The sequence below is a fragment of the Babylonia areolata genome, chromosome 7, assembly GCF_041734735.1.
Source record: "Babylonia areolata isolate BAREFJ2019XMU chromosome 7, ASM4173473v1, whole genome shotgun sequence".
NCBI classification, from domain to species: Eukaryota; Metazoa; Mollusca; class Gastropoda; order Neogastropoda; family Buccinidae; genus Babylonia; species Babylonia areolata.
Genome location: NC_134882.1, coordinates 33,250,064 through 33,275,357, shown reverse-complemented (window position 1 = coordinate 33,275,357; position 25,294 = coordinate 33,250,064). Strand labels below are relative to the sequence as shown.

At 41.6% G+C, this 25,294-nt stretch overlaps 1 protein-coding gene across 1 annotated transcript in view; it reads left to right on the top strand.

Moving 5' to 3' along the window:
- Nucleotides 1-19,084, top strand: part of LOC143283977 (transcription initiation factor TFIID subunit 1-like) — a 52,620-nt gene extending 33,536 nt beyond the window's left edge. The window contains 15 exon segments of the mRNA XM_076590462.1: nt 1,374-1,479; nt 2,383-2,591; nt 3,301-3,409; nt 4,309-4,407; nt 5,547-5,639; nt 6,361-6,445; nt 8,053-8,120; nt 8,895-9,011; nt 9,480-9,572; nt 10,331-10,483; nt 11,303-11,429; nt 12,470-12,588; nt 13,152-13,259; nt 13,927-14,032; nt 14,600-19,084. Of these exon segments, the coding sequence (XP_076446577.1) occupies nt 1,374-1,479; nt 2,383-2,591; nt 3,301-3,409; nt 4,309-4,407; nt 5,547-5,639; nt 6,361-6,445; nt 8,053-8,120; nt 8,895-9,011; nt 9,480-9,572; nt 10,331-10,483; nt 11,303-11,429; nt 12,470-12,588; nt 13,152-13,259; nt 13,927-14,032; nt 14,600-14,985 (1,978 nt within the window). The 3' untranslated portion in view covers nt 14,986-19,084.
- Nucleotides 19,085-25,294: the final 6,210 nt, after the last annotated feature.

Below are 25,294 nucleotides of genomic sequence, written 5' to 3'. Positions count from 1 at the left end.
CCTCCTACATGTATTGACATTGCCTGTTCACACTCACACTCATGCTTATGCATGCTCATACAGGCACATATGTACTGTGCATGGATATAATCAAATGCTTGCATGCTTACCTACGATAAAAAAAGAAAAAAAATTATGCTAACACACACTCATACACACATGCATGCAGAATATGTATATAATCAAATGTTTGAATGCTTATACATGCAGAATATGTATATAATCAAATGTTTGAATGCTTATCTGCATTGATTAAATAAAAAAAAAAAAGAAGAAGGAAACAGAGGTTGCAGTCTATTTCATGGGAAATGGGATGAAGTGGATTTGACCTTTTGGAGTCTTACAACCTGCATTTTGATGAAAACAGCATTGTAGGAAGATGATAAAAATTTGGGAGAAGATGTAAATATTTTCATATTAATCATTAACAACTACAGTTGGTACCTGAACTTCGGGAAACCAGAAACAGCACAACTGACAAAACAAATGTGCTTCAGTTGAAATTGGGAAATAATTTACTGTTGATTGCAGTCTTTGCTAACAGGCAATCTGAAACAAATCAACTGCAGGTTAGGTATTCTGCAGATTAGAGGCATTAGTGAAGTTGTAAGTAAACCATGGACATATTTCAGCCATGTTTTTGAAGATCTGACCAAATTTGGACTGTCACCTGTCACCAGCCTCGTCCTCCTCAGGAAATGACAGAAAACCACTAGGAAAGCTGAAAACATGTCATAATCTTAAGATCTTAGTATCAGTAGCTCAAGGAGGCGTCACTGTGTTCGGTCAAATCCATATATGCTACACCACATCTGCCAAGCAGATGCCTGACTAGCAGCGTAACCTAACGCGCTTAGTCAGGCCTTGAGAAAAAAAAAAAAAAGAATTAAGGAAAAAAAGAAGATAATAATAATAATGATTATGGTATCAATTGATAAGGCGCAAAATCTTGATGAAATCAACTCTAAGCGCACAAGCCCCCCCCCCCCCCCCCCCCCCCCTCACCCCTCAAAAAAAATCTTAATTAACCATAACGACAAAGCAGGAGACAGGTCTTGCCATTGCCCAAACACGCTGTTGCTTGGAAGTTTGTAGCAAAGCTGAAACTAAAAAGAATGGAATTTTGACATGGAAGAAGCCTAAGCTGTAGAACTTGAATGGATGGTAAGGCTTTTACAGAAGAGCGAAGACTGATACAGATTATTGCTTGAAAACCTCTTCATTATCACATGCGAGTCTAAGTAGGCTTACCTTTTAGCTTTTCATGCCTTGTACACGAGTTGAAAGAGAAGATTTACTGTCAGTGTTCTTTTGGTGGAGATACATAGTCTGTTCTCTCCGTGTAGATTTATACTAGTGTTCTTTGTGTGCAGGATTCAGGAGCAGCTACGCCGCATCAAACGAAACGAGGAGAAACCCTCGGCCCCTCCACCGCCCAAAAAGCCTAAGAAGAAGAAGGAAACGGCAGTGCTGTTGAAGGTGAAAATATGGCTAATATATTGAACTTTTTTTTTCTTCTTCTGTGATTGTAACATTTATTACATTCATTCACCCTTTTTGTCTGTATCCCTGATGTCTTTTCTCTTTTCCCTATGACTTGCAGATATATGGACATGTAGATTGAAGGAAGTATTGAGACAGAGACAGAGACAGATTCTGTGTCTCTGCTCTGTTCTGGGTTTTTTTTTTTTTTTCGTTTTCTTTTTTTCTTGTGATTAAAAAAATCAAAAAACACCAACAAAAATTCCTCTTTGGTGGCATTGGAAACATAACGCTATCATTTGAGCTACGCAGAATGAATTGGATTCAAACCATGTTGTATTGTGAAGCTGTATATTAATTTTGGTTAACTTTGTACTCACCCTTTTTTTAAACTGTATATTAAATCAGATTTTACTTTTCCTCCCGACATTAGTTGTTAAACTGTAGATTAATTCTGGCTTACATGTATATTCATTCTGGTTTACGTCCTCCCGGACTGGCGTAAAACTGTAGATTAATTGTTTACCTGTTTATGAATTGATTCAGGTTTACCTGTATGTAAATTTAAATTGTAACCCTCCCCCTCTCCCCCCAGTCTGTTTTGCGAAGCTGTATATTGATTCTGGTTTACCTGCGTATTGATTCTGGTTTACCTGAATATTAATTCTGGTTTACCTGTATATTCATTCTGGATTACTTTCCCTCCAATCTGGTATACCTGTATATGAATTAACTCTAACTTACCTGTATATGAAATCAGATTTTACTTCTTCTCCAGTCTGTGTTGCGAAACTATGTATTATTTCTGGTTTACCGGAATATTAATTCTGGTTTACCAGTATATTAATTCATGGTTTACGCCTGTATATCAATTCTGGTTTTGACTTTCCTCCCCACCAGATGAAGTGCGGGGCGTGCGGGGGCATTGGCCACATGCGCACGAACAAGGAGTGCCCCATGTACAACAAGGGCGGGGTGATGGGCCCCGTGCAGGTGGCCATGACAGAGGAGCAGGAGGAGGAGGAGGAGAAGAACCTGCCTGTGGCCGACGAGGAGCTTATCAATGTGGATGGTACCAAGATCACCGTCTCCAAGGCCGTCTTTGAGAGGTCAGAAGTTTGGGGGCATGGGGGGTGGGTGGGGAGGCTGGGTCAGATAGGGTGGTGGTGGTGGTTGTGGTTTGTTGATGAAAAAGACCAAAAAGAAACAAAAAATAGCAACAAAAAAATGATTAAAAAAATCCCAAAGAAACAAACAACAAAACAAAAACAAACAAAAGCAACAACAATGTACTTGAGGGTTGAGGGGAACAACATGGTTGAAAGCCTGGTATGGAGGGGGTGGTTATACAAAAGGCTGACGTGAAAAGATGAAAGAGAAGATTGAGGGGAACGAAAGAAGTGGTCTGTGTTTGCAACATCCAGCTGATCTTACATCTTCTCCCTTGTGTCACATATATTTATAAATGAAAGGGTGGAACAAAAGACTGTCTGCCAAAGAAATCAGAAGAGAGAATCTTATTTTATTGTAATTGTATTTCAATAAGTGAAAATTGAAGCTAAACTTACAATTTGATTTTTGATAAGATTTTTTTTTTTTTCTTTTTAGTTTTGTCAGAAACTGTATTAAGGCCTCGAAAGGAAAGTGTTTTTTTTAATCTTCATTTTTTTACCATTTAAGAAAAGAAATATTAAGGAATGACTAACAATAAATCTACTGGGAAGTCTGAGTTGACAACACCCCCTCCCATCGACCCTTCATTTTCTTGCACTTCACTGATCCATCGTAACATGTATCGTGTGCGTGTCTTTCATACAGAGCGGAACAAGTGAGGCGAAAATCAATGGTGCTGAAGATCCCCAAGCAGGCTGTGGAGACCAAGAAAAAACGTCGCATCGGCAGCACTATTCACTGCGACTATCTCAAGGTGAATCATGGCACTCAAAGACTTTTTTTTGTTATCTTTTTTTTGTTTGTTTGTTTTTTTGATTAACATCATGACGAATAATGTAGGACTTGATGTTCTGCATAATAGAACATAATTTCTTGGATCGATGAAGGAGAGGAGAGGATAGGATGTGATATTACAGTGAATATTGAGGAGAACAAGGAACAAGGGGTGGGGGGGGGGGGATACTGTTGATCTGTGTACATGCCGAACATTCTGAAATAGCTTGGATTGTTTACTGAAAAAAAACCCATAACAGTTGATGCTTATTCAAGGTGTTACAGCCATGGACATATTTTATGGCAAAAAAAAAAAATATGAGGCACTTTTTTTTCACGAATGGATAAATGTTGATGGTTGATGGGAAGTTGTTACTCAACAGTGTGCACATGTGTGTACATCCATAACCAGCTGGGGAAAGTGTGCTCGACTGAAAAGGTGGCCAGCTGTCACAAGTGAATGTGTGACACTGATGAAAAAGATTGAGAGTGAAAAAAAAAAAAACCGCCTTAACAAATGAACGAAAAATTGATGCTGGCAGACCTTCAGAAAAAGAATACATTAAACAGTAGCCATGTTTACAAAAGCAAAACAAAACATATTTGAAAGAATAAAGTGTGTTCCTGAATTTTTGTGTTTGTTCCTGATATATATATATATATATATATATATATATATATATATAAAAGAATTCATTATTATTATTATATATATTTTTTTAAATAATTTTTTTTGTTTTTTTTTCTTTGGCGATTGGCATAGGAGTTGAGAAGGAGAGTGGGTCAAAGAGTTTGTGGCTCCGATGGGACCATTCTACAGATAAGTGAACCGTTTAGTCACTGTCTTGGTATTAGTAACATTTGTGCTCCTTTGGACAGAAGCCCAAACAGTCGTCCAACCGTCGACGCACAGACCCCGTGGTGACCATGTCCAGCATGTTTGAACAGATCCTGAATGAGATGAGACAGATGTCGGGCGTAAGTGTGACCACCTGAACACGTTTCTCTTCTAACTGTCCTTTTATTTAAACACTGTGATGTGAGTGGATGGGGTGAGTGGGATTTGTGGATGTGAGTGGATGGGGTATGAGTGGGATTTGTGGATGTGAGTGGATGGGGTATGAGTGGGATTTGTGGATGTGAGTGGATGGGGTATAAGTGGGATTTGTGGATGTGAGTGGATGGGGTATGAGTGGATTTGTGGATGTGAGTGGGTGGGGTATGAGTGGATTTGTGGATGTGAGTGGGTGGGGTATAAGTGGGATTTGTGAGGGATCATGGAAGAATTGGGTCTTGGGGTGGGATGGTCAAAAGAGGGTAGGGGGTGAGGAGGTTGGGGAGTTTATGTGAGAAAGAGAAAGAGAGAAAGAATTGATGTGGTTTTTTTTTGTGTGCGTTCTTTTTCTTTTTCTTTTTTTTTTGTTTTTGTTTTGATGTTGTGCTCACTTTCATGTTAGAAATTGCTATACTTTTACACATTTATGTGTATTAACGCTGTTGTACCATTGTGCTATCTGATGCTGTCTTGTCACCCACAAGCCTTTTTTTTTTGTATTTTTTTATGAGGACGTTACAGTGACTTTTTGATTGGTTGTTCTTGAGTAAAATATATGATCATTCAACGTAACAGTTCCTTGATATGGGATAGATAAATTGCCAATGAATTTAAGGTCAAAGCTGTCTTAGGAGAAATAAAATGCTGTTGAGCTGTCCTTAGATGCGACACTTGCCTTTTTCCTGTATGAGGTGACTGAAGTAATGCAATTTTGATGTGACCTGAAATATCTGCCCAGTCTAAGCACTGACGGTGCAGCTAGGTTGTAAGGTTACAGTTGTACAAGTGTGGTGAACGTATGATCTACAAAATGCAGGGGATGAACAGAACAAACTGAATGGAGGCAGTATTAGATTGAGGAGAAAGGAGATAGTCATCAGGTGTGTATGAATATCTGACTGCAGCCAGCAGTCCAGCTTTTTATCTGATCAGCTGGCGTTCTCTGGTGCAAAATCTTACTTGACTGGCATGGCTTGGAGTGGGGGGGGTGTAGGGGATTGTTGTTGCTTTCTGTTGTTGCATTTTTGAGTGCTGGTATTTATGGTGTGTGATGTGTTGCCAGTCGCAGCCGTTCCTGTTCCCGGTGAACCAGAAAGAGGTTCCGGACTACTACAAAATCATCAAGAGACCCATGGACTTACAGACCATGAGAGAGGTATATATATATGCTCCTCTTCTTTTCTTTCCTAACACTTTTAACCCCTTAACTGCTGAACCCTGGTGAAATGAGATCAATGTGGCTGGAGTCTAAAATGCAGTGACCACCACTTTTTTGTGTATCAGTGTCAGTAGCTCAAGGAGGCATCACTGTGTTCGGTCAAATTCATATGCGCTACACCACATGTGCCAAGCAGATGCCTGACCAGCAGCATAACCCAGCGTGCTTAGTCAGGCCTTGAGAAAGAAAAAAAAAATTTTTTTGTGTGTGTACTTTTAAGTGACAAAATTGTTTCTGTTCAACAAGAGTAATGCAATCCCCAAGAGAAGTCCATGACTGATATCCTGACATGTAAGTTCAATTTTTATTACAAGGAGATGAAAGCCTTTACTGATACAAAAATGTAGTTGATACCATTTGAAGTATGTACCCTCCTCCCCTTCCTACCCCTCCCACCCCCCGCCCCCTAACCCCCAAAAGTGTAGAGTACAGTGAATAGGTGTTAAATGATGACTGATTTGTAAGCCTGCATGAATAGAAATATATCCTTGTTATCATTAGTGTTTGGAAGTTAATAATGTTGATTTGAAAGCATTGAGATGTTACTACAGACTTGTTTGTAAGTGCTGTTTTAGACAGGTTGGTTGTAACATAAACTAGATTCTGAAAGGTGACTGTGCTGACTGATATGTGATGTGGTGTTCCTGACTGTGTGCAGAATGTGCGCAATAAGAAGTACCACTCCAGAGAAAACTTTCTCAATGATGTCAACCAGATTGTGGAAAACAGCAAGCTGTACAATGGTGAGAATAAGTACTGTTTTTTATGCATGCTTTTGATTGTGTGTGTGTGTGTGTGTGTGTGTGTGTGTGTGTGTGTGTGTGATTGCTTATTAAGGCAACTAAGCAAACACAAAAGTTTTGATTCCAAATAGAAACAAAATGTGTATTACATGAATCATTGGAAATACGTGTTTTACATTTCAAGGACTTGGCAGCCATATAGCAGTAGGGTGAAATATCAGAGTGCTAATGATGGCTTGGGCCTGGACATAGTGACCATCATAGATTGTGTGGAAGTGTAAAACTAGTTAGTGACTTCATAGATAGTGTGGAAGTGTAAAACTAGCTAGTGACATCATAGATTGTGTGGAAGTGTAAAACTAGTTATGACCCACATAGATGTGTGGAAATGTAAAACTAGTGTGTGACCATAACAGATTGTGTGGAAGTGTAAAACCAGTATATGACCATAACAGATTGTATGGAAGTGTAAAACTAGTGTGTGACCATAACAGATTGTATGGAAGTGTAAAACTAGTATATAATCATAACAGATTGAATGGAAATGTAAAACGTTAGTGACCATGATGGATTGTGTTGAAGTGTAAGACTTGTTAGTGACCATAACATTGTATGGAAGTGTAAAACTAGTTAGTGACCTTAACAGATTGTATGGACGTGTAAAACTAGTTAGTTACCATAACAGATTGAGTGGAAGTGTAAAACTAGTTAATGACCATAACAGATTGTATGGAAATGTAAAACTAGTATATGACCATAACAGATTTTGTGGAAGTGTAAAACTAGTATGTGACCATAACAGATTGTATGGAAGTGTAAAACTAGTTAGTGACGATGACAGAGTGTGTGGAAGTGTAGAACCAGCTGCATGTTGGTGTGATTAAGTTAGTGAGGATGACAGAGTGTATGGAAATGTAGAACCAGTTGCATGTTGGTGTGATTAAGTTAGTGAGGATGACAGAGTGTGTGGAAGTGTAGAACCAGCTGCATGTTGGTGTGATTAAGTTAGTGACGATGACAGTGTGTGTGGAAGTGTAGAACCAGCTGCATGTTGGTGTGATTAAGTTAGTGAGGATGACAGAGTGTGTGGAAGTGTAGAACCAGCTGCATGTTGGTGTGATTAAGTTAGTGAGGATGACAGAGTGTGTGGCAGTGTAGCACCAGTTGCATGTTGGTGTGATTAAGTTAGTGAGGATGACAGAGTGTGTGGAAGTGTAGAACCAGCTGCATGTTGTATGATTAAGTTAGTGAGGATGACAGAGTGTATGGAAATGTAGAACCAGCTGCATGTTGGTGTGATTAAGTTAGTGAGGATGACAGAGTGTATGGAAATGTAGAACCAGCTGCATGTTGGTGTGATTAAGTTAGTGAGGATGACAGTGTGTGTGGAAGTGTAGCACCAGCTGCATGTTGGTGTGATTACGTTAATGAGGATGACAGTGTGTGTGGCAGTGTAGCACCAGCTGCATGTTGGTGTGATTAAGTTAGTGAGGATGACAGAGTGTGTGGCAGTGTAGCACCAGCTGCATGTTGGTGTGATTAAGTTAGTGAGGATGACAGTGTGTGTGGCAGTGTAGCACCAGCTGCATGTTGGTGTGGTTGTGCAGGAGGACCTCACATTCTGACGCTGACAGCCCAGTCCATGCTGGAGCTGTGCCTGAAGAGATTCGCTGAGGTAAGGGGGCAGGGACTGATTGTGTGCTGGGGCACTTGGTATTTCTCACAGTCAGTTTCAGTTCTGCGTGTTCTCGTTTTCTGGTTTGGCTAGGGTGTGTGTTAAATATTAAAACTTTATTCACATGATCAGTGACACACGCACGCTCACACACGCACACGCACACACACGCACACGCACACACACACACACACTTGTGCTTGTGATTGTATATGTTCACACATACACAAACTAGGGTGAACCAAATCCACTCAACTCCATTGTACATAATGGGTTTGTATTTGTTTTATATGTGTATGATAGACAGTCTTGTCCAACTGTGACCATCAGAACAGCAGAGGAGGCAGTTGCCGTCCAAACTATCTGGTCTAGAATTTGATCATAATGGAGAGTTTCTTGCCCAAGTTAATCCCCATTCTCTTGGCCAAGAGGGTTTTAGGACAATCAGTGATGGTTCCCACAGGCCAACTAGTACCCAAGGCTGCAGCACAAAGAGCCAGTGCAATTTTGTCTCCTGGTTTGAGAGCCCTTTACAAAAGACTGAGCTGTAAATGACTTCCCATTGCAATGGAGAAACCATTGACCATACAGTTATCATTTTGCTTTTGGCCCAACTGTAAGCTAATGTCAATTTGTGATGCAAGCTGAACTTTGGGCCTTAATGGTCTTACCCATCTTAAAACATTCTTTTCTGGAGGTTTTCTAGGAGTATTAAAAAATATTTAGTTTGTCTGATGGGACTTCATTAACCATGCCTTTTTTTATTGTGTGCAGCGAGAACAGAAGTTCATGCGCCTGGAGAAAGCCATCAACCCTCTGTTGGATGATGACCAGGTGGCACTGTCATTCATCTTCGAAAGCATCACGCAGAAGATGAAAGCTGTGGAGAATGTGAGTGGCCGTGATTTATTAGGATTGACTTTGGGGTGGGAAATTTTTTGTGGCAACAACAACAACAACAACAACAAAAAACAAAAAACAAAAACAAAAAAACCAACTAAACAAAAAAAAAAAAAAAAAAAAAAAAGTCTGGTACAGTTTTGTTGAGTTTTTATTATTATTATTTTTTCAATTGCTCGAAGAGTTCATTGTGAATCAAACAAAACATAAGACTTTCTCAACAACTCAACAGAACCACAGGCGATTTGTGTGGTTCTATTGATTTGTTGAGAAAGTTGTGTTTGATTTGCAGCAAACTCTGTGAAATGATTGAACATTTTTAAAAACAGGAAAATGTTGACTGGACTTTGACAGTGGTGAGGTGAAAGTGATCTGGTACTAACTGCAGGGGTAGAAGTTGTAGGGAAAAGAAATGTTGCTTTAAACTAAACATACATGTGCTTTGTGTGTGCTTGGCAGTGCTGGCCCTTCCTGCAGCCGGTGAACAAGAAGAATGTGAAGGACTACTACAACATCATCAAGAAGCCCATGGACCTGTCCACCCTGCACAAGGTAGGAATGGCAAGCCCCCCCTTAGCCCCCCTAAAGCTTCTGTCCAAGTCTTTCTGAGCAATCCGTAGAGTTGTCTGTCCCACCTCCTGTTGCACAGAGCTGTTGACTGGCAACAGTTAAAGCTGTGGTTAAAAGTCTTGGACTTCTGATTTGAAATACAATCTTCAAGGCCAACAGATGTGCAGTTCTGCTAGTGTCTGATCTCCCTTTATACACACACACACACACACACACACACACACACACAAAGCATTAACTGCCACCCCTCCCATCCCCTGTCTTCATTACAACTTAATGGAAGCAGATGTGAGGGACTTCAGTAGCCTATATTGTTTCTGAGTGGGCCAAATATACTGCAGGGGATTATTTCAAGCCAGCATACCTGGAATGACCTCCCCCCCATACCCTTTACAGTGAGGGCTAAAATCCAACTTGCAGCGGTCAGTTCTGAAGAGTTGAACTTTGACCCCAGGTCTCTCATTCCAGGCTATTCTGTATTGACCCTGAGGTTCATAGGGGGAAGCCAGATTTAACCTGTAAAATTCAACAGGCTGACACGCTGGTTCTGATCCAGGAGAAAAAACGAAAAAAAAACAAACCAAAACAACAACAAACAAATTTGCTTTGGATTATCATTTTTGAGGAGCACAAGATTTCATGTGTAGATTTTCCATTACTCAGAACCTGGTGACCTCAGAAAGCTGGTTGTTGGAACGTCGTTGATGAATGTGTTGTGCTGGTGGCTGGTGTTGCCACAGAATGTGCAGAACCACAAGTACCACAGCCGGGAGCAGTTCATGGAGGAGGTGGAGCTGATCTATTCCAACTGCCTGGCCTACAACGGCCCCGACAGCACCTACACCAACACCGCTCGCAAGCTCATGGAGGTCTGCCGAGAGAGCATCGCTGAGGTGGGTGGTGGCAAAGGGGGTGTGGAGGGTGGGTGGGGAGGGTAAGGGGTGGGGTGAGTGGAGTGGGTTAAAGAGATTATGTGTGTGTGGTGTGGACATGTTTGTTAGTGGACGTTGCGTTTGCTGGCTGTTGTGTGTGTGTGTGTGTACAGTTTCTTGAGTTAAAAATTGTTAAGTTTACTTGAACTTGATCCCCAAGTTGTGTAGATGGATGTTATAAATTTGTTTATATATTTTCATGTGTGTGTTTAAAAAATAGAAGTGAATTGATTTATTTTTTGGACATATCCCATTTAGACAAATGTCTTCATCATAGTGGTTTAATGAACGTACCAGAAGCTAGATGTACAGAAAAAGGGGATAAAAAAAAAAAGACGTCTTGTGGGTGTGACTGTTTCTGTTCAGTGACATATATTCTTTTTTCCCCTCATTTCTTGTTTCACTGTCTAACTGTACAGCTTACCTATGGACCAGTTTTCTGTTTTTTTGTTTTTTTGTTCCTCACGCTTGACCCATACCATACATTACCTGCCAGCTATTGTGTTCGTAGTAAAAAAACTAAAATCAATAAATAAATGATAACATGCTTCTATACAGCATTTTCCCTGCATCTCTAAGCTTGCAGAGTATTGTAGCTAGACATGCCAAATATGGTGGGAAAAAAAAAGCCTTTTCATGGTCTGTTTGCAGAACAGATAGAACACTCCTGTACAAAACTGCTTTCATGAATGTCAAGGTGTCTCTGGGAGCATGTGCTAAGGAGGTAGAGCGCATTATAGATGTCCATTATTATTGATTTTATTGTTATGTTTGTTACAGAATGAGGAGCAGATAGGTCAGCTCGAAGTGGACATCCGAGCGTCGCAGGAGGCTGCGTTGGATGCTGCAGAGTCTGACAGTATTCTGACTGGTACCTCTCTGAACCCTGACGACAACAGTGTTCTGGGTGAGTGGCCTTTGAATCTGGGATGTATTGTGTGGGGGAGGTGGGGGTGGGAGGGATTTGGGATGACTGTGTGCGGGGATGGGGAGGAGGGTTAGATGGATGGAAGAGTGAGTGCTTAGGTGGTGTGGTGCACGAGTGCATTGGGGCAGGGAGGGGAGTGTGTGTGTGCTTTTGTGTGTTGTGTGTAGAAGGGTGCGTGCTTTTGTGAATGTGTTAGTATTTAGGATGTGTCTTGTGTGTGTCACAGTGTGTGAATGTGTAGTGAGCGGTTACGTGGTTTAGTACGTTGATGTGAGGGTGGTAAGGGGCTTGTACAAATATGATGTACAGAAGTATGCATCAATCAGATGCACCAAATGGAATAAATGACATAGAACAACAAGGGATGTGTGAATGTGGTGCATGTATGTGTAGAAAATGGGCCTTTTCTGTACCCGGCATGTATCAGAGATGGGTATAACTAAAAGCTTACAATTGGGCCAACAGCAAAATGAGATCAGTATGATTAATCGTTTCTTCACTTCAATGGGAATTCATTTACAGCTTAGTCTTTTGTGAAAGACTATGACTCAAATTAGGAGGCATTATTGGACTTGCACTTTGTGCTGCAGCCTTGAGGGTTAGTTGGCCTTTGGGGATCATCCCAGTGCCAACTGATCTAAAGCCCTCTTGGTTGAGAGTGTTGGGGTGGATGTAACTTGGGCTAGACACTCTCCACTATAATCAGATTCCAGCCCAGATAACTTGGACAGCAGTTAACTTCTCTGCTGTTCTGATGGTCAGAGTCGGAGACAACTATTATACATATGTAGAAATATGAACTGTGTGTGTGTCTGTCCGAGTGCGCTGAGGTAATTCATGCATCTATGTCTATAAGCAACAGAACAGTGATGAGAAAAATAGTATCATGTAATGTTTTAAACAGTTTCACATGGAGAGAGAGAGAGAGAGAGAGAGAGAGAGAGAGAGAGAGAGAGAGAAAGCTCTCCAAAAGACAGAAAGACTAAAGCTAAGTTATCTAGGACACTTGTCCCAACCAGGAGGAGACAATGAGAGCCTGGACAGCTTTGCCATGCGGGAGAACATCACCATTGCTGAAGACGAGATGTCCAGCTCCTCACATGCTCAGGGCTTTGAACAGCTCGGACTTCCAGACAATGTAGGTGGTGATCACATTTTGTTATTATCTGATGTTAGTGATAGTTGTAAAATGCCATGTTTGTGTAAACATTCTTGTCATGTTGTTAGTTTGTGTTCTTGTTAGTAAACGGTTCTTATTTCCAGGTCTCTTGTCATAAAGAATGTTGCATTCCTTGATTATGGGTATGACTTTGAGTCTCTTGTTTGAAATTATAAATTGTGTGTCTTGAATTATTGCATGTGTGTAATCTTTGTATTTGTACTTTTTTATGTTTTGAAGATTGCTTTTATTGTTTCTGTTGTGTGTATTGTTTCAAGAGTTGATAACTCTGGGACAAGTATATTTGAGCTCACATGCATATGTGTGTGTGTGTGTGTGTGTGTGTGTGTGTGTGTGTATGCTTGTGTCCATGTGTGTGTTTTTTGTTTTGATGCACACATGCAGGCATGTGTGTATGAGAGTGACTGTATACCAGCATTGATGTGTGTGTGAATAAAATGTATGTGTACCTATGCATGTGGAATTCAAGGTGAGACAAGTCAAGGTCTTCGTCATGCACATGTGTGGCTGTGTGTTTGCAGGGCATGGAGATTGGGTCAGACTCGGAGTTTGTGGATGTGGAAGGGGAGAGCTTTGAGGAGTACCAGAGCACTGTCAACAGGGCTGGCAGAAAACGGCGCTTCTCTCAGGTACACACGTGGTTTGTGGTGGTCCTCAGTGGAGGTTGGCTTGACGGTGTGTGCGTCAGTTCACTTCATGATATTTCTGGGTGGTTGTGTTTCTGTCTCACGTGTGTCAACAAAATATGTTTTAATCCATGCTGGGAGGAGCACCAGTCTGTTCTGATGAATGACGGGGGTTAGATTTCGTGACTCCACCCTTTCCCCTTGCACACATGCGTGCACAGGCATGCATGTATACACACAAACACACATGCGTGTGCACACACATACACACACACATTCAGATGAATGCAGGAAGTAAGAGTCAAAGCAGAACATGCAAAACAGGGCACTGTTTCGGAAGGTCTCACTTTCAGAACACGTGGGTGGGGTTTTTTTGGGGGGGGGGTGTGGGGGGGTTGTATCAGCAAACTTGGCAGCGCTTTGACAGCACAACAGCCACCGGTTTCAGTCATTGATATATATATATATGTATGTATGTATGTATATACATGCTGCTTGGGCGCTCGCACACATATTCAAAGGAATTGCATGTTCAATGGTGCTGCAAACCTTGAAAGTCTGACGAGATCTACTTTGTGGAAGAAAATGGTAAATGGAACTAGAAAGGTTTGCATATCTGTATCCCACCTCTTTCCAGGCTGAATGCTTGCATGGTGTTTTTGGTGGTCAGATGGATGTGGAGGATGAGGATGAGGCAGTGGAGAATTCTGCCCTGTATGAGGAAGACCTGGAGGAGGGAGAGCTGGAGGAACCTCAGGCACAGGAGGACATTCTGGGTGAGTCACTGGGCGTGTGTGTGAATGTGCGGGGGGACTTAGAGGAAGTGAGTAGCAGTGAGAATGTAAGGATGAAGCCTGGTGAGTCGGTGGAAAGAGTTGAGTGACTGAAACAATGTTAGTATGGTGAAGTATGTACAATTTTCTGTGTTATTTTGTTTGAGAATCTCCTCTCCGCCCCCTCAGTATGTTTTAGTTATTTACTTGGTCTGTAAAACAGTTATTTCATTTCAGAAAATGCCTTGTTATTGTTCTGTTTGTTGCTAAATTCAGTTCACAGAGATTGTGCTTTTAACACAACTTTTTTTTTCCTATGGTCCATCCTGTGTCAAAATATGAACATAATGATTGCAACAATGTTATCACTTTTTCACCGATGTATTTTTGTTATATTTGGTTTAATTTGTGTATAAGTTCAAGAAATATGTGAACTATGAAATGGTAAACTGCATTGATAGTTAGAAAAAAAAAACCGAAAAAGAGGAAAGATGTTGAAAAAAGAAATGTGTAACGTGTTGAAAAACCCCACCAAAAGCAGTGTCAACAATCTGCTGTGTGTACTGGCAGGCAACCTGAGTGAGAGTGAAGGGGAGGAGCAGGATGAATCCCTGATGGAAGAGGAGGAGACAGCCCCCCTGGAATCCCAGCCATACATGGACGAAGCGGCCCAGGGCTTTGGTGGTATGGGGGAAGACGAGGAGGAGGGGAGCGGTGCAGGCTACCTCACCACCACCAGTGGCGCCCCCATGCAGGCGGAGGACGAGGAGGCCAGCTTCGACCCAACAGAGTTCTTCATGAACAGCGCCCTTGCTTCCGCGGCAGGGGTGGGTGGGACCAACCTCACCGATGACCTCCAGGTGTCAGATTCAGACGACGACAATATGGATGAGCCCCCGCCCATCCCCACCGCGAACCAGCACGACGAGGGTTTTGACATTGATGAGTATCTGTGAAAAGGATTGGGATGCAGACAGCATGGACGAGCCCCTGCCGAGAACCAGCACGACAAGGGTTTTGACATTGATGAGTATCTGTGAAAAGGATTGGGATGCAGACAGCATGGACGAGCCCCTACCGAGAACCAGCACGACGAGGGTTTTGACATTGATGAGTATCTGTGAAATGGATTGGGATGCAGACAGCATGGACGAGCCCCTACCGAGAACCAGCACGACGAGGGTTTTGACATTGATGAGTATCTGTGAAATGGATTGGGATGCAGACAGCATGGACGAGCCCCTACCGAGAACCAGCACGACGAGGGTTTTGACATTGATGAGTATCTGTGAAATGGATTGGGATGCAGACAGCATGGACGAGCTCCTACCGAGAACCAGCACGACGAGGGTTTTGACATTGATGAGTATCTGTGAAATGGATTGGGATGCAGACAGCATGGACGAGCCCCTACCGAGAACCAGCACGACGAGGGTTTTGACATTGATGAGTATCTGTGAAAAGGATTGGGATGCAGACAGCATGGACGGGCCCCTACCGAGAACTAGCACGACGAGGGTTTTGACATTGATGAGTATCTGTGAAATGGATTGGGATGCAGACAGCATGGACGAGCCCCTACCGAGAACCAGCACGACGAGGGTTTTGACATTGATGAGTATCTGTGAAAAGGATTGGGATGCAGACAGCATGGACGAGCCCCTACCGAGAACCAGCACGACGAGGGTTTTGACATTGATGAGTATCTGTGAAAAGGACTGCTGAAGAATGGAAGAGTGTTGGTGAAAGAGAACCAGATATTTATGACATGAAGAACTAAAGCTGACTGGTCAAGCATCGCCCATCCCTATCAAGAACCAGCACAATGAGGGTTTTGACATTGACAAGTATTTGTGAAAAAGAGGACTGCCGAAGACTTGTTTGAGTGTTGGTAAGAGAACCGAGTATTTATGACACTAAAGCTGACTGGTCAAGTATTGCCCATCCCCATCGAGAACCAGGACAGTGAGGGTTTCGACATTGATGAGTATCTGTGAAGTGAAGAGCTGCTGAACAACGGTACAGTGTCAGTGTCTTTTTCTTCTCTATGAACCCTGTGCAGAGTGGGTTGTGTGACAAAGCCTGGGGTCTCTACAGTGTCTGTAGTAGGGACCAGGTGTTTACAATGTGAAGAACTAATGCTGACTTGTCCAGTGTCAGTGCAGCTTTTATGGACCAACTGGTTTGGTGGCAAGGTCACAAACCAGGCGTTTGTGACATGAAGAACTGATGCTGACTTGTCAAGTGTCAGTGCAGAAACTTGAGTCGGCAGCTTTCATGGACCAACTGGTTTGGCAGCAAGAGAAAAAGGTTCTCTTATGAAATGTGTGAGAACTTGGAGCAGTGTGTTTTTTGACTCACTTGTGTAAACAAAGTGAGTATGTTTTAACCCGGTGTTAGGTTGTGTGTGTGTGTGTCCATGGTAAACTTTACCATTGACATTTTCTCTGCAAATACTTTGTCAGTTGACACCAAATTAAGCATAAAAATAGGAAAAATTCAGTTCTCTCCAGTCATCTTGTTGAAAACAATATTGCACCTCTGGGATGGGCACAAAAAAAAAAAAATGAAGCCTAATTATATGCAAACTGCATTTACTGTTATATTTATATTTTTTGTATTCTCTAAACTTGGCACTTTGATCTGATATTCTGACATTTTGAAATTATACTCAATACATAAAAAGCTTGGATTTTTTTTTTTTTTTTAAAGTGTATCACAAGTGAGTCTTGAAGGCCTTGCCTTTCTTGTTTTGTTTTGAATGTGATAATTTTGACTGTGAGAAACACAGTAACAGACATCGTTGAGAAACAGTATTTGGTGTCAGGTATATTACGTGGCTTCTTGCTGTGCTGGCCATATTTTGTGGCTAAAGGACAATTTTTCAGAAAGCGTCTAGTAGCATGTATGAAAAACTGAATCATTGAACATACTTGGGTGAAAATACGACTTTACCCAGTGTTCGGACACTTTTTATTGAAAGTCAGTGAAAGACTTAAGAGACCAGCAGGCAGTTTCTTTGAAACCAAGATACATTAATATATATATATATATTTATATATATTTATATATATATGTGTGTGTGTAAAAAGTTGTGTTCCTGATGTTAACTTAACGAGCATCTGCACCCTGGGATGTGGAGACGGGTTTTACGGATTCTTTCTGGTGCCTGTTGATCAATGTGTTCAGTTGGCATAAGTGTGTGTTGACCAATCTTGATATGTGAAACACTTCTGTGGAAATCATCATGTGTGCAATATAATGGAAGGCAAACAGTGGTGAATGTGAAATGCCAAAGTATATGGAAATGCATTTTTTCTTTAAACCTGCACCAGCATCTGATGAACAGAATAATTGAATCTAATGTCAGATCTCAGCCTTCAGCGATACTAACAGGGACAGACCCACCATGATTCAGGACAGTGAAAAACTGAATGAAAAATAAAATACTGACTTGTACACATTCTACTTCACCAGTACACTCTGTCTGTGGCTGAAACACTTGGGGGTGGGGGTGGGATGGGGGAATCAATTGTTGCCCAGATGCATCTGACTGAGGTGGAACTGTATATGATGAGTGTTATGTTTAAAAAGTGTTCGACTGAGATGGAACTGTGTATGACAATTGTTACCAAGAAGTGTTTGACAAAGATGTATCTGTTGTGCATATGCGCTGAGGGGCGAGGAATTTCCAGTTTTTATGATATGATTGTGCTAAGAGATCTGTGTGATTGAGAGTATGATAGTCGGTTAAGTGATAGACGTGATAGTCAGTTAATTCTATTTTAAAACTGTATATTTGTCTATGTGTATACATATCAGGGGTGATTGGTGTGTGTGTGTAGATAAGATGTACACACTTGTGCTTATCGGAGCATATGTTTTATGTTCAGGGTGTAATATTTATATCCAAACCTTTTTTTCCCCTTGTAACAAGATATGTTTGCTTCAAAAACCACCACAGTACAGTTTGAACTTCAGTTTTAGTTTCTCAAGAAGGTGCCACTGCGTTCGAACTAATCGGTATACATCTGTTGGGCAGATGCCTGACCAGTAGCATAACTGAACTTGCTTAGTCAGTCAGGTCTTGAGTGGATGTATTTTTATAATTGTATACCATCAGAGGGGATTTCTTCTACAGACTTTGCCAGAGGACAACTGTTTTGTTGCCATGGGTTCTTTTTCAGTGTGCCAAATGCGTGGTGCATACGGAACGTCGGTTTATCGTCTCATCTTAATGGCTAGATGCTCAGTTTGATTTTCCAAACTTGGGAGAAAGGGCGAGAGTGGGATTCGAATCCAGACCCTCATGGGCACTTGATTTGGCAGGAGAGTGTCTTATCCATTCCATATTGCCACCTTCCTCCTACAACTGCAACAATTCACCAGTTTCACATTTAGTATTTATGTATCCTTATAATAGTTATATATTCTTGATTAACACCGGTGGTATTTCTTTCAAGCAAAGAAGGAAAAGAAAAAGGGGAAAGTGTAGGAATATGTGTACGTCTTGTATGCATCCCTCTTTCTTTTATATATATATTATATATATATATATATCACAATGGATTTTTTCCACAGAATTTTGCCAGAGGACAACATACGTTGACAAGGGTTCTTTTTTTAGTGTGCGAAGTGTGTGCTGCACATGGGAGTTTGCTTAATCATCTCATCTGAATGACTTGACACTCCAGTCAAACTTGGCAGAAAGGGCGAGAGTGTTAATCATCTCGTCCGAATGACTTGACACTCCAGTCAAACTTGGCAGAAAGGGCGAGAGTGTTAATCATCTCGTCCGAATGACTTGACACTCCAGTCAGACTTGCCAGAAAGGGCGAGAGTGGGAATCAAAGCCAGACCATCTTGGAAACTGTGTTGTCAAATGAGCACGTCTTAACCATTTTGCCACCATACCATTTAGATTCTTCATGTTGCACCCAGTTTGTTGTCAGTGTTGGTTTTCTATGTCACCGATTTGCAGCAGGATTTCACTGTGTGTGTGTAAGAGAGAGAGGGACTTCAGGTACAGGAAGGTCCGTTGTCAAAAAAAAACAAACCGTCTGTTCCAGAAACATCTGTGCACACTGTGTGAAGTCAAAAGGATGCATCAAAGTAGATGCTCCAGTCTGACTGATCCAAGTATTTAGTTACCAGCATTTACGGGTATCATGGGTCTGTTTGCATTATATAGAGATCTGCATTATAAACAGAGTGTACATAGACTGGCTCTTACTTATAAAGAACTCCAGTGCACATGAAAGTATTGTATAGGAACTGTAAAGTGAAAAAAGCAATCAGGAAAGTAAAATCAGTTTGTAGTTGGAAAACTTATTTTTTTGCTGCGTGTCAATAATGATTTGTTCATCCCCTCGATAAAAATGTCCACATTGGCCTGGAGCAGTGAAACAGCCATTCCTCTCATCAGTACAAGACCTCAGGTTCAGATCTCATTGAGACAGAGTTATTTGGCAGCGTTCCTCCCACTATGAAAGGTTGGGTAAGGCCCCCCCGACGGTTAATCTTTCAGATGACAGTGACTTGGGTCCTTGGTGCAGCACTCTCAACTCCTACCAAACATTCTGCAGTAAACTGGTGGCACTGGTCTCTGGCAGGTTGTGGGACGTCAGTGTACCACAAGGACTGACGACTATTAGTCTATCAATTCATTGCAACGTGTGCTTTTGTGCAGGCATTGTAAAGAACCTGCAGCAGAGAGGAGTATCTGGCAAAATTCTACACAAAGAAAATTAATTTTCACAAGAAACAAAGTGTACTAATATACCTCTTCACACTTAAATCCCCCCCAACCCCTCTGCAAAATTAAGGGGGGGGGGGGGGGGGGAGAAAAGAAAAGAGAGCAAACCCCTTTCCCCTCAAACAACTGTATTGTGCTAACACATTTCTCTTATGTTCCCTTTCTGTTCCCATGTGTTGATGTGTGTAGGAAAGAGGTTTGGGTGACCATCATCATTGATTATCATAAACCATTGTTTGTCTTTGATTTTGCCAGCACTGCCTTGTCTGAACTTAGAATCATTGACATCAGTGTATGCGCTGATGTGCAACAGTGTGTGTGTTGTGTGTGTGTGATGACTGTACAAATCTTTATACTTATAATATGAACAGACAATGGCATTGTTCAGCTGATTTTGTAATTAAGTGCATTTATGCTGGATTGTGGAGTGGAAAATAAAATGTTTTATAAAATATTTTCATTGTCATATTTTCCCCCAAAAGAGTGGAGACCTAGTCGCTAACCCATGGAAGAAGTGCGACTGTCCTGTCGCCAAAAGCAGATGCAGGAAAATTAAAATCCACAGCTGGCATCCACATCAGCAAAAGTTGGCCTCAACATATGCTTAAATGAAAAACCAAGGTTTTGAAGATCAGTTCAAACAGCTGTTAGATTCACCTCACTAACGGAGGATACACCTGAGGAAGGTAGCACCTCAAGCTCCCAGACACTCACACCTGTTTCAGGGATGTTTGCCAAAGACTAGATCTTTGCTGACACTCACATCCAGACAATGGGGAACATGTCACAGAAGAAAACACTTACTGGTTAACCCCTACACTGCCAACACTTTTGTGAGGTCAGCTGTGTGCAATATGTCAAGGAAAAAAGCCGAGTCAGTGCTATGATGTACTCTAATACTACTACTGTAGCTTCTCTGTTTGTGGGAAATGTGCATGGAATTACACAGACTGATGCCTAAGTTCTACTTGAACACGGCAAAAAAATAAAAGGTCTCACTTTATGATTTGTTGAGTTTTTATTAAAGTTATTACATGTTTATATTTTGTGAATATTTCCGTAAAAAAAACTCACAAGCACTCGGCATAACAACATACAAAAAAAGAAGCAATAAACCTTGGTCTATTCTTCATCAGAATTAACTTCTGAATCATTGTGCAAGTTTTCTTCATCTTTGCATCATTCATAATTTCCTCAAAATTAATGTTTAAAAGGACTGCGAGTATGAGACCGTTACAACATTGCCATTTTGAAGAAGATTGGTTTCAATACTTGGGGTATGTGGGGAGGGGGGGGGGGGGGGGGGAAGGCGGGGTAGATTTTGCAAGACCTGTTATCTCTCAGTGAGTTTGAAAAGGGAAGCATATCACTTTAATGAACCTTTTCTATGCCTATCAACATCAGTCAGTGGCTCACATCCTGAAATGGGCACAAACGTTTAATGAAATCTCTCTTAATTTCATGGAGATAATTTAGTAGAGATAGGCTTCACAGAAGGCTCCAAGAGCACCATCAGTTTAACGGAGATAGGCTTCGCAGAAGGCTGTGAGAGCACTGTTTTTTAACATAGGCTTCACAGAAGGCTCGGGGAGCTCTGTTAGTTTAGCAGAGATAGGCTTCACAGAAGACACCGAGAGCTCCATTATTTATCAGAGAAAGGCTTCACAGAAGGCTGTGAGAGCACCATTATTTAACAGGCTTCACAGAAGACACCGAGAGCTCCATTATTTATCAGAGAAAGGCTTCACAGAAGTCTGTGAGAGCACCATTAGTTTAACAGAGATTAGGCTTCACAGAAGGCTGTGAGAGCACTATTAGTTTAACGGAGATAAGCTTTACAGGAGGCTGAGAGAGCATAGAGACAGGCTTCACAGAAGGCTCAGAGAGCATGGAGATAGGCTTCACATAAGGCTCTGAGAGCACGGAGACAGGCTTCACAGAAGGCTTAGAGAGCACGGAGACAGGCTTCACAGAAGGCTCAGAGCACGGAGATAGGCTTCACAGAAGGCTCAGAGCACGGAGATAGGTTTCACAGAAGACTCAGAGAGCACGGAGATAGGCTTCACAGAAGGCTGTGAGAGCACCATTAGTTTAACGGAGACAGGCTTCACAGAAGGCTCAGAGCACGGAGACAGGCTTCACAGAAGACTCAGAGAGCACGGAGACAGGCTTCACAGAAGGCTCAGAGCACGGAGATAGGTTTCACATAAGGCTCTGGAAGCACGGAAACAGGCTTCACAGAAGGCTCAGAGCACGGAAACAGGCTTCACAGAAGGCTCAGAGCACGGAAACAGGCTTCACAGAAGGCTCAGAGAGCACGGAGACAGGCTTCACAGAAGGCTCTGAGAGCACGGAGATAGGCTTCACATAAGGCTCTCAGAGCAAGGAGACAGGCTTCACAGAAGGCTCACAGCACGGAGATAGGCTTCACAGGAGGCTCTGAGAGCACGGAGATAGGTTTCACAGAAGGCTCAGAGAGCACGGAGACAGGCTTCACAGAAGGCTCAGAGCACGGAGACAGGCTTCACAGAAGGCTCAGAGCACGGAGACAGCCTTCACAGAAGGCTCAGAGAGCACAGAGACTGGCTTCACAGAAGGCTCAGAGCACGGAGACAGCCTTCACAGAAGGCTCAGAGAGCACAGACAGCCTTCACAGAAGGCTTAGAGCACGGAGACTGGCTTCACAGAAGGCTCAGAGCACGGAGACAGGCTTCACAGAAGGCTCAGAGCACAGAGATAGGCTTCACAGAAGGCTCAGAGAGCACGGAGATAGGCTTCACAGAAGGCTCTGAGAGCTCCGTTGGTTTAACAGACAAGGCAGTCAAGGGGTTAACGTGGCAGTGAGGATCCAGTGAGCCAAGCAGAGCTAGAGGTGACCCACACAGCTGGCCACTGAAGACACAGGACGCTGCCCGTCAAGCTGCAGCTGTGATGCCACCTGACCTCCCACAGGGAGGACTGACTGCTGCAGGACTGGACTGCTCAGCCACTCTTCTCTTTCTTTACATCTTTTCACTTAAATGATCTTAGACGTGTGTGTGCGTGCGTGTGCGTGTGCGTGTGTGCGCGCGCGTATGAAGAAAACGGTTCACAGAAATGATTAATTAGAACAGCGCAATAAACATCCTGAAAATTACTAAATTATAACATTAGTCAACAAATTAAACAGAAATCAATTCATCCAAGAATACCTGCAGCTTGAGTCGCACTACAGGAGAACACACACTCCATTCAGATGATCCCCGCAGTGTCAACACCAGCAGATGCAATCCACTATCACGACATCATGACATCTGCAGCCCACCATCTCCTTCAAGTTCAACCTCCATCCACACACCCTCCCCTTCCCTCCCCTCCTCATTCATGCAGATCATAGCCACAGCCCAATGAAAGGTGTTTAAAGAAAAAGGATGTAAAATGAAATAGTCTGGGTTAAAAATTAAAAAAAGGATATAAGATGAAATAGTTTGGGTATATATATATATATATATATATATATATATATATATATATAGATAGAGAGAGAGAGAGAGAGAGAGAGAGAGAGAGAAACTGGTTCTTACCATAATTCGCCGATTCAGGTGTATCGACAGGAAAGTATCTGCACAAAACTGAAATTGACAAGCGTGACTGTTCAAGATGCAACTGAATCTGAAGTCTTGGTGTAATGTTTCGCATGAAAACAAAACAGTTGTAAGCACTTGATTTACTGATCATTTTGATTCTGCAACCCAATATTTCTGTGAAACACACTAATGTCACACCACTTTAAAATACCGTTGAAGCACAGAACTCGTGGATTAAAAAAAAAAGAAAAAGAATTTGTATAGAGGTGGTAGTTAGTATCGGGGGAATATGTATATTCTTCAGCAGAACACAACTCCAGAATTGACGGGAAACTGGTCTTCAATATTGTTAACAGCTGTAAATCTACCAGTATGTTATCAATGAATGTTGAACTGCTGTGTGTCTGGGTACTAGCATGCAGGCTTTCCTCCAGTCATGTGTGGCCCACCACTATGACACGGAAGAACGTGAGATACCTTAGTTGCGTTACCTCATTCACACAAAGAAATTCAGAAAGCAGAGATATTGAACAATCTTTTTTTTTTCTTTTGTTACACAGTGTAACACGTTCTGTCTATGGTGAATAACCGTTTCTCTCATTCAAGCACACACACACACACACACACACACACACACACTAACACACACACACACTAACACACACACACTAACACACACACACACACACACACACACACACACACACACACTAGCACTAACACACACACACACTAACACATACACACACACACACACACGCACACACACAATGTTAAACATTCATCAGTCAAACTGCCATGAAACCGGAATACACACACACATATAAAAAGCATTTCAAATTCAAACCAGTGGAAAATAGTGAGTGCAATTAATACAACTGCATCCATGAACACATTCAGTGCAATTGAGCAGAAGGATTATGTACATTCGAAGGGTTACAATAAAAACAACAAAAAACAACAACAAAATAAAACAAAAAACAATAGAAACTGAACTGGGGTTCAGTGAATTGCTGTGTAAAAGGTTCGTTTTACTTCCAATCACAAATTATCTAAAATGTTATTGGATTTTTTTTTTAAAGAGCATATATTCATATTTCGATAGGATGATCAACATTTAAGTGCAAGTAGTCATAAAACGGTATTATTCCTGTATTTTCAAGTGAAAAGATCAATTGAAAAATAACCCCTCAAGCCCCCCCCTCCCCGCCCCCTCCAACAAAAAACCAAAAACAAACAAACAAACAAAAAACAAAACAAAAAAACACCACCACCAAAACAAAACAAGACAAACAACATTGAAAATAAACCAAAATAAATCTATTGCAGGAGGAGGAGGAATTTTGTTTAATGTCCCGTCACACATATCGGTGATTGATGACATTTTGTTAAAGTATTCATGAATACATTTGAGTATTATCGGTTTGAAGGGGTGGGAGATGTGAATGAATGGAGAGCTGAGGGGAAACTGGGCAAATGAGGATGAAATGAGGGTGAAATTTGAAAAAAAAAATCAAAATACAATTACAAGACATTACGTAAAGGACTTCGTAAAAGAGAAGTCGTTTAAACTGACAAGCGAAACAACTGATAACGAATGCCAAAAGTCAAAAACTATATTGCACTTTCAAGATGAATGACAAACAATCAGTATATATATATCTTAAATGGTGAAATGAATACTAAACAAAGTTCACTGAATTTAAAAAAACAACAACAGACACATCGATTTCAAGGTTAGGTGAGTAAATACAGCAAACACACAGGCAAATATTTCAAAGAAATATAAAGAAAAAGAAGAAGAAAAAAAAGACACACGAGGGAATAGAAATCTTGTGTACATTCCAGTCTTTTGAAATACCAAATATCTCATTTCCGGAGTGCTTTTAATTTGTTATGCATTAAACGCAGGTTAACATCATTATTATTAAATCGATAGGAAAA